Source organism: Marmota flaviventris, chromosome 6 (assembly GCF_047511675.1).
Source record: "Marmota flaviventris isolate mMarFla1 chromosome 6, mMarFla1.hap1, whole genome shotgun sequence".
In the NCBI taxonomy this organism is placed as follows: Eukaryota; Metazoa; Chordata; class Mammalia; order Rodentia; family Sciuridae; genus Marmota; species Marmota flaviventris.
In genome coordinates, this window is record NC_092503.1 from 156,555,358 (window position 1) to 156,565,286 (window position 9,929).

Sequence of the window (9,929 nt, forward strand, 5' to 3'; positions counted from 1 at the left end):
GGGTACACATAGACGCACTCACAGGCATGTGCCTCGGCCCGTATGCACACATTTACCTCCTGGCTCAGTCAGCTGAGAGGTACCAGAAATAAGAAGACCCCATAACAACAAGCAGCTCGCACCCAGGTCTCGGTTCACAGTATTCTCCAATAAAAGGAATTAGAGATCCTTCAAGAAATGGCTGATTCTAGAATTGGGAGGGGAAATACACAAGATGAGCCTGGAGCATCCTGCAGGGTCAGAGAGAAAGAGGTGCTGAGTGCCACAGTCTGGCTGGGCACAATCAGGAGCCACTTGTCAAAAGAAACTAACTTTATTTTTAGAACCACACACGCCAAACAAAACAGCCTCTCAGGAAAAACCCTCAGAGCCTCAACTGCCACCACCGGCTTTCCACAAGCCTCTCTCTCCCACACAAGCTTCTCTCCACCTCCCACAATCCTCCTGCTCTTGAGGCCGATTGGCTGGGTCACGTGGGCGGAGCCAAAAAAGTCCCCCAATGAGCAGCTCCGTGGTCTGAAAGGGCAGGGAAACAGTCCAATGAGCATCACCGCAGAGGAGCCAATCAGCTAGATGTTGCTGGGGCCGCTGTGAGCCAGCAGCTGGAAGTTTGCTGGGGCCCCTTCTGCTGTGGCTCTCAACAGCTGAGGAGCCCACCCCAGGAGGCCACAGGGATGGGATGCACAAGAGACAAAGGGGTCATCTAGAAGAGCCCCCGGTGGCCCAAAGTGGAACTGTGCAGTAAAATCAAGCAGTGTCGGATTATGGTCCAAAGCGTAAAAGAAAGAAGTAGCTGTGAGACCGTACCAACATGAACAAGCTGTTGAATGAGGAAATGAGTGGGGGCAGGCAATGATTCCAGATGATTTGTATAGAGTCTAAATCCCTGAAAGAAGGGGAACTTCAATCCCCACCTTTTCCTCTAGGCCTCACACAGCAGCTTCCTTTTAGAGTTGGGTGTGAAAATAGAATGACATTACCATGGAGACGAGTGACAAACACTGCCTCCTGCACAAGATCAACGGCACCCTCGGCAGGGGCGGACTGAGTCGGCTGGTCATCTTGGATTGAGAGCTATAGTTGGCACTTTACCCGGGTCTTCCTCGCCCAGTGCACAGCCCCAGGCTAGTCCCGAGGAAACATCCAGCGAATCCCAGCAGAGAGCCCCCTGAGAGTACTTGATCAGGACGCCCTGAAACCGCCAAGGTCGTCAGAACAAGGAGGGGCAGAGGAGCCCTGGCAGCCAAGAGAGCCCAAGGAGGCCTGGCAACCAGATGTCATGTGGTGCCCGGGTCTCACCCGGAACAGAAAGGACACTGTATAAAACTAAGAGACCCAAACAGATTGCTCAGCGATCAAGGCAAGAAAAAGAAGTCGAAGACCTAAGAACTGATATGCAAGAAAAAAATTTCGTTATTTGAAGATCGACTATAAATACATAAAATATCACAAAGATCCATGTATAAATTGTAAGACTGTATAAGAGCAAAGCAGAGTTGTCAGATATATGACCAATAGATTAAAAAATCAATTTTTTTCTCATACCAACAACAAAATAGAAGAAAATTGAATTTTTTAAAGACACAATTTAAAATAGCCTAAGAAGATTGATGGGAAGATTTGTCAATGGATACATTAAAGTTCCACAAGAAGAGTAAGTTCTGGTGTTGTGCAGCATGTAGGGTGACTGTAGTCAGCAATGTCACGGCGTATATTTCAAAATGACTGCAAGATTCTAAATGTTCTCCCCACAAAGAAATGATAAATGTTTGAGCTAATGGATGTATGAAGTACCATTATTTAATATATCATATATATATATGCACACACACTATATATGCACACACTATATATATGTGTATTAAAACATCACACTGTACCCCATGATATGTATGCTTATTCTCAATTAAAAGCAAACTGAAACCCGAAATTAATGATTAAACTACCATAAAATATAAAATGTTTAATAATAAATGTGAAAAAAGATGCAAAGTTTTCTATTGAAAAAATTAAGACATCACATAGATCTGTAAGTGGAAAGTTGTAATAAGTCCATGGAATAGAAACAGCATAAAGATGTCAATTCACTTCAAACTAATTTGTGGATTTACTACAAATGCACAGAAAGTTTGTTGCTTGTTTTATTTACATCTTGAAACTTCTTCCACTAAAAATTATTTGGAAGCATAAAGTGCTAAAAAGAAATAAAACTTTTTTTTTGTACTAGACAATGAACACAGGGATATTCTACCTCTGAGCTATATCCCCAGACTTTAATTTTTTTTTTTTTTAATTTTGAGATAGGGTCTTGCTAAATTGCTGAGGCTGGCCCCTAGTTTGAGGTCCTCCTACCTCAGCCTCCTGAATCACTGGGATTACAGGTGTGCACCACAGTACCTGGCGTAGATAAAACATTCCTGAAGGAGAGGATAGGGGAAGATTTGTCCTATTTGAACTTGAAAACTATGGTAAGGCTTTAATAATTGGCATCGTGTAGTGCTGGGTCCACGGCAGAGGAGACACACACAGGGAACGGAGCGGAGGCCTGTCCACAGCCCACACCTGCAGGAGCGCTGGCTGTGGGATGTCACAGGGCAGGGAGGGCTGGGGGAGGGAAAACCTGGAATCCTGCTGGAAATATAAATGGGAGCTCTTCCTTCTTCACAGACAAAGACCACTCCCAGGCAGGTGGAAGACTGATATCTAAAGACAGACAATGAAGCTTTGGGGGTTTATTTAGAGGAACATCCTCATGATCTTAGGCTAAGGCAGATTTTTTTTAACCATAAAATATTATAAAAAGTACAACTCAAAAGAAAATCATTCATATTTTTGCTTATATTAAATGAGTAACTTATATTCACTCCAAAATACTATAAAAGAGTGAAAAGATAAGACACAAAAATTCAGTATTTGCAATGCACATAGGACAAAAGACTTCAGTGCAGAATGTGTAAGAAATTCTACAAATAATTTTTTTTTAAAAAAGGCAACCTGTGAGAAAAATGGACAAAAAATATTTGAAGAGCCACTTCATACAAGAGAATATGAAAGTTGTAAATAAATGTTTAAACAGAGCTCAGCCTTCCTAGTAATCACAGAGAATGAAAATTAAAGCAACAAGAAGATAACACTGCACCCACAGAATAACTAAGATTAGAACAACTGTAAGCATCAAGTGTCGATGGCGGGAAGAGATGGATACTCTCATACGGGACCAGCAGGAAGGCAGTGTGACCGAGTCCCACTGAAGAACAAAAAACACAGGAGCACTATACCTAGAGAAACACGTGCATACAGCTCCAAGGCACATGTACAGGATGCAGGCACAGCACAGCCGTGCGTACACTAGGTGTGAATTGGAAATAACTCACATGTTCATCAACAATAAGATTCTATGTTTATTTATTACATAAATAAAGTATGCACACAATAACAGGATATGGTGCTATGGAATATAATGAAAAAAATATAGAAACAAACCAATATAGGTTACTTGTAACAAAATGTACCAGTACCAAACATAACATTGGCAAGTATATTTATTTATTTATTTTATTTTTTTTTTTTTAGTTATAGGTTGCTGCAATATCTTTATTTTATTTTTATGTGGTGCTGAGGATCGAACCCAGTGCCTCATGCATGGAAGGCGAGTGCTCTACCTCTGAGCCACAGCCCCAGCCCCTGGAAAGTATATTTATGACAATGTTATGCAATGTGATTTCATTCAAATACAGTTCCCCAGCAGAGCTGCGGTGCAGCTGAATGGTACAGTACTTGCCTAACATATGCTAAGCCCTGGGTTCAATGCCCAGCACCAAGAACAAAAGAAAGAAAGACAGACAGAAAGGAAGACAGAAGGACATCCCCCAACAGACAAACTGAAGTGCATTGTTAGGGATGTGAGAGAGAGGACAGCAGTCAGAGCTGGCCATGTCAGAGGATACGGCCCAAGCAAGACGTGAGGCAGATCTGTAGATTAAATGGTGTCCTACAACAGAAGAAAGATCCTAAATCAATAACACATGACGTCAACAGTAGATCTGGAAAAAAGAAGAGCAAATTAAACCCAAGACAAGGAGAAGGAGGAAATAATGACAGAATGGAAGCTAAAGAGGCAGAAAATAAAAACAGTGCAAAAAAACATCAATAAATGAAAGTTATAAAGAGCAATCTTGACAAATGTTTTAGGGTAGACTGACCAAGGTCAAAAGAAAAGTGCAGATGACAGAAGTCAGAAATGAAAGAGGGGACATTACCACATTACTGTGAATCCCACAGACAGTAAAAAGATGGTGAGAGCATTGTGAGCAACTCTGTTCCAACAAACTAGACAACTTAGGTTCAGTGGGGAAAATTCCAGAAGAACACAACTTCCCGAGATGGTCTTATGAAGAAATAGAAAAACGGAGCAAACACGTTACAGATAAAGACATTGACAGTAAGTAAGACGCTTCCCACAGGTAGAAGCCGAGGTGCTCAGAAGCATGTGCTCAGAAGGCACCAGGCCTGAGTTCAGCTCCCAGCACCAAAGAGGAAAACAGGTCTTTCCACAAGAAAACCCCAGGCCCAGGTGGCCTTGCTGGTGAATTTTACCAAACACACAGAGAAGAATTAACGTTGATCATCCACCAGTTCTTCTAGACTGAGGGGGATTTATCCCAGGAAATAAGATTGGTTGACATCTGAAAATCAACTAATGCAGTGCACCCTATGAACAGAACACGAGAGAGCCACAGGATATGACCACAAGATGCAGGAAAAATTGGAAAAAGTCCAATACCATTTCATGATTTAAAAAATAAGAAAAACTTTACAAAGTAAGAACAAAAGAGCATTTCGTCAATCTAATGCAAGGACTCTATGAAAAAAAAACAAAACACAGGTAACATTGTACTTACTGGTGAAAACTGAATACTTTCTCCCTAAAATCCGGGGGAGAAAAACAAGAATGTCTATCTGTCCCCGTCTTGACATTTCTTCAGCATTTCACTAGAGGTCTCATTTCATCCAACATTTGCAGTCAGGCTAGTTAGGATAAGTAAGTTGAAGTCATAAGACAGAGAAGGAAGTGTGGAACTATTTGCAGAAAACATTACCTTGCTTTTAGAAAATCCTGTCAAAAAAATTTTCTAGACCTAATAGACAAACTCAGCAAAATTTCATCTACAAAATCAATATACAAAAATTAACTCAAAATGAATCACGGACCTAAACACAATCACTAAAATCATAAACCTTTTCAAAGAAAATCAGAGAGGCTGAGTTCACAGATTTCTGTGCTGATCAAAGAATCAGCTATGCCATAAGACTGCAGGTGAGGCCGTGAGAGGCAAAGCCTTCTTCAGGTGTGGCTTGAACAGGCACGCAGGAGGAAGGCCTTCAGCTCCCGATACTGTCTGAGGCTCTGGGGGGTCGCCCTCCAGCTGGGAGGAGAGCCAGGGAACTTCCAAGGGACAGGACTGGACAGGTGGCTTAGCATCTGGGTGATGCTCGGCAGCAGCACGGGGGTCTCTGGGTCCAAGGGCCCAAAGGCAGCCACAGTTTCTGGTCTTGTAACACTTGGGCTGATCTTCTCTAAAGTTTAGGGTGTTGTGTGTGTCACTGGGTAAGCAGGGAAGGCTCCAAGGGCTGAACAATTGGATATGTAAAAATTTAAATTGGGGGTTGCCAAACTTTGGGCTAACGGGTCTCAGCCTGCTACGAAGAAATAAACAACTTAGGGCCCATATACAAAGAATATCTCTGATTCACTTATATTATAAAAATGGGAATAGCCAGGCCGGGTGGCACATGCCCGTAATCCCAGTGGCTTAAGAGGCCGAGGCAGGAGGGTGGAAAGTTTAAAGCCAGCCTCTGTAACTTAGGGAGGCCCCGTTTCAAAATAGAAAATGAGCAGCTGCCTGGAGATGTGGCTCAGTGGGTAAGCGCTGCTGGGTTCCATCCCTGGTACAAAAAGGAAAAAGAAAGAAACAGCCCATGAGCTAGAAGGAAATATTTGCAAATTACATAGCTGTAAGACCTTGCATCAAGAACGTATTTAAAAACTTTAAAACTCAATAATAAGGAGACAAGTAAACCTAAAGTTTAAAGGGCCAAGGGATTTAAACAGACGTTGCTCCAAGGAAGACCTGTGAGTGGCCGCTACCGTCCCTGGGCAGAAGCTCGGCGCTGTGCAGGAGCCTCCTAATGAAACACTGTCCGGGAGCCTCCAGACCCTGTCCCTTGGGTTTCCACAGCGACTTTACCATGTAGGCATGACTGAAGTCAGGACAGCGTGTCAAATGTAGTGGGACAGAGGGGTCTGCCCTCCTGTGGGGAAGCGAGCTCCGTCCAGACTCTCTGGGCCTCTTTGTGCAGTACATCTTTCCTCCAGGTGTCGGCAGGACCCCTCTGAGACGGGGTCTTCTGATCTACTCGGACAAGGTAAGTCGGAAGGTTGGGGGGGCAAGTCCAGGGCAGGGAGAAGAGAAGAATTTCTATGACCTCCCTCGGGGAAGAGAAATCCTTGTCTCTACGACCTGGGGAGGGAGTTAGGAGCCAGGAACAGTGGGCCGGACTCCAGACCTATGTATTGTGATCTCTGAACACTGACCACTTCCTCTAGCCCATGTTCGACTGTGCTCTTCCTCCTAAAGGCACAACGCTACCTTCTTCTCTTCCTCAAAGCGCAGCCCCAGATGTGGACTCTGAGCCTCTGGTCCCTTCTTCACAGAATCAGCGCCCCTTTTCTGGTCCCCATCCCACGTGTGTCTGCTGGAAGGTCTTTGTGATGGCCTGGTAAGGGGACTCCCACCACAGGGAATGCACGCTCTCAGGGTGCCACCTTCTTCCCTTCAGTATGACTTGGAAAAATTGGCATTTTGTTTTTCATTATCAGATTGATTCATGTCCCTGTTCCCTAGCCACAAGCCACAGGAGAGGAGAAAATGTTATGGCGAGGTCGCAATAAACCACAGAGTCGATCTGAAAGCAGGAGATGGAACCATCTTTATTCACCAACCAGCTGGCGGGCCAAGGGGCGGGCTGCAAGTCTACACCCTTTGACCTCCTCCAAGGGTCGGAGTACAGCATTTATAGTTCAAAACCACATCAATCGTGAGTAGCTACTGCTACGATTCAAAACCATGAACAAATGTCATGAGATTTAAAATCATAAGCAGAAGAAGGAGCAGGTCAAAATGACCCTAGTTGAGTACAAGTTGGAGATGAGTTACTAACATCTAGACAGTCATTCTCTGATGGGGAATGTTCAAGAAAAGTGGGATCCAAAGAGAGAACCACTTTGCAGTGTATAAGAATTTTGTGTTGCCAAACATGCTATGCTCAGCAGCTGTGGAGGGGTACAGAGGCGGGGTGTTCCCATGAGAGAAGCGTTTCTTACATGACATGGAGTCTGCTAGGTCATTGCCCGCATAGCCTGGCCCATAACACTGCCACATCTGCGTCAGTTCGCCTCCCATCCTCCACACGGCAAACTTGAGGCTTTCCCTAAACAAGCATTGCCGGGAATGGCCTGCAGCCGTGACCTTGTAAAACCCTCCCTCGAAGCTGGGTTTTGACACACACCCTTCTCATCTTACATTAGCTTCAAGTTCGCTGGGGACCTGGAGCTCAGCAAATGTTGCACTGACACTTGATAGACATTGAAGAAATCCCAGGTACAATGGAAAGTGCCCCTGGGTTATGAGTAAGCAGTGGTCTGAAGTCTTATTTGTATTGCAGTTGATGTTTCCCCACAGAAACACACCACAGATGGCCAGGGCTTTCTGAGCCAGCCCACCAAAACCTCACCTACCCCACAGAGCAGTCAGCCTTTTATCAATGGGTGCTTTAAGACTGGGGGCACTCTGGGGCCATAAATTCAGTGTACCTCTTGGTCCAGAGCACCCCTCAAGTCCAGGCTTTGAGTTCCCAGGTCTTTTTAACCTCTGTTCTGAAGCATCTCTCTTGGTCTTAAAGCTTTCTATGCTCTGAGCAAAACAGGAAGAAATGTGTTGAGAGAAGGGAACTTGCCAATTCGGGAAGATCTGCCTGCAACCAGAGAAAACTGAGGGGGCGCTAAGGAGAAGGAGGTGGGGTGGGCAAAGTGGACGCAGGCTCCAGGAGACAGATTGCCCAGGGCAGGCTAGCTCCACGGCCAGGCAGCTGGGTGAGCTACAGATCAGAGATGCTCAAAGACCCTACGTTTAAAAACCGCCTTCGCATCAAACCCCTCCACCTCCCACCAAGAGCTCTCTGTTCTTATACCCAGTCACCAAAGCAAAGACGAACTACTACAAATGCACACCCTAATTTCAGTGGGGAAGGTTATAAACCATACCTCTGCTCCATCCCAGGTAGGAAAGTGCCAAAAGCACAAAGCAGCTCCCAGGGAGAGTAGAAGATGCTTGCCACACTGGCCTGGAGGGACTGGAAACTTCAATTTGCTTGGTAACACATCTGATAGGATTTTCTTGCAGCCAGAGAGCCGTTTCAAGAGCGATTGCAGAAGTGCAGGAGTTGAGAGCACGGCAAAGGGATCCGACTCCTGTGGCTGGAACCTCTCTGCAGGGAGTGCTAGTTGTCTTCAGGGATCTGCCAACCCCTCTATTCCCCTCCCTGCTCCACCCACCCGCGCCTGGCAAGTTTAGATAAATTCTGAATTCCTTGCCAACACGGGAGCCAGGAAGAGTGTGTGTGTGACATAAATGTGATCTAAGAGGAGAAAGCACTCGGGAGACCTTGATCCACGCCCTCCGCACCCCCATACTCCATGAGCTCTTCTGAGGGTCAGCTGGTTGGACCACATTTTTAAATGCAGGAATCCTAAGTGCTTCATTATAAGGGAAGGGTCCCAGTCTCTGGCATGTAGCTGGGTTCTGGCCTCGGGTTTCCTGACCCCTACACTCTTCTGACTGTGGGTTTTCCTGGCTGCCAGGGCTCAGGCTGGTGGGAGCTTGGAGTTCAAGCCTGGCTCTCCTGAGAGGGCTGCAGTTCCTCATGGTTTATCCCCCAGTTGATGGACATCCTGTCTCCTGGCTAACCCCACTTTGGCTCTGGAAAGGCTGTCCCTATGCGACTCTCAGCAAGTGCCCCAGGAAGCAGCCCTCTGGAATCTGGTCTGCATTGGACTTTCAGAACCTCTCTCTCTCCGGGAATGCAGTCACCACTCCATTTCTCGTTGATTCTTTCTCCCGAATGTCTGGGGGAAACTGCACCTCTGAACGTGGACCTTTTTAAAAAAGACTAAGTAATACTAAGTTCTCTAAGTATTTCATTTGTGTTTTCTTGTTTCTAATGAGATTTCAGGCTCCTAATTAGATTGTAAGTCTCTAGATTGTAATCTCTGATTAGATTAATTAGACTGTCTCTCGAATTATATTTAGCACCAGAAATGTGACTTTGGGCTTGTTTTCACCACAATGCTTAAAATGCTATGTAGAAAACAGCTTGCAGCCAGATTTCCAGCAAGAAGCAAGAGGACGGTGGCAACCCCACTCTTCAGGTTGGAGAGAAGTCATCGAGGAGGAGGAGGAAGAAAGGGGCCCATGGGAACAACTCCTCCAGGCCACACCTGGCCCCTACAGTGTTCTTCCCAACATTCTGACCGAGGGACCCGCTTGCCTTGGTATACACCGCTGTGCAGTACTGTTTTATAAATATACGACATTTTCTTTTCCTTTTTCCACTATTGTTAGATATTTGGGGTTGTTGCCTGTTTTTAGCAGTTATGATTAGGTGTATGATGACCATTCATGGACATGCCCACTCATTTGTGTTTGAGCTACACCCAGGGGAAGGATTTCTGGGTCAATTTGCATCTGAATCTTTAGTTTTTACAGGTATGATCAACCAATTTTCCAAAGGGGTGGTACTCATTTACACTCCTGGAAGCTAGTGCAAGAGTTCACATTACAATACCACAAGCTTTTTGCACCTGGCATTTT

At 45.2% G+C, this 9,929-nt stretch overlaps 1 protein-coding gene and 1 long non-coding RNA gene across 9 annotated transcripts in view; one reads left to right on the forward strand and one right to left on the reverse strand.

The window, feature by feature from the left end:
- LOC114102657 (cytidine monophosphate-N-acetylneuraminic acid hydroxylase) overlaps positions 1–8,406 on the reverse strand; it is a 75,108-nt gene extending 66,702 nt beyond the window's left edge. For all 5 annotated transcript variants that reach the window (XR_003584556.2, XR_003584555.2, XM_027948128.2 and 2 more), the window contains exon 1: positions 8,324–8,406. Coding sequence is in view for 3 of the 5 variants with exons in the window: in XM_027948128.2 (XP_027803929.2) it covers positions 8,324–8,334 (11 nt within the window). In the remaining 2 variants the exon portion in view is untranslated. The remainder of the gene's footprint in view (positions 1–8,323) is intronic.
- On the forward strand, positions 6,036–9,668 carry LOC114102658 (uncharacterized). Of its 4 annotated transcripts, none has more exons than XR_003584557.2 (4): positions 6,036–6,426; positions 6,670–6,780; positions 6,906–7,098; positions 7,589–9,668. It is a non-coding gene; the product is annotated as an uncharacterized lncRNA (long non-coding RNA). The 4 variants fall into 4 exon arrangements; XR_003584559.2 differs by having other exon boundaries at positions 8,340–9,668; XR_003584558.2 differs by having other exon boundaries at positions 6,675–6,780.
- The last annotated feature ends 261 nt before the right edge of the window (positions 9,669–9,929 follow it).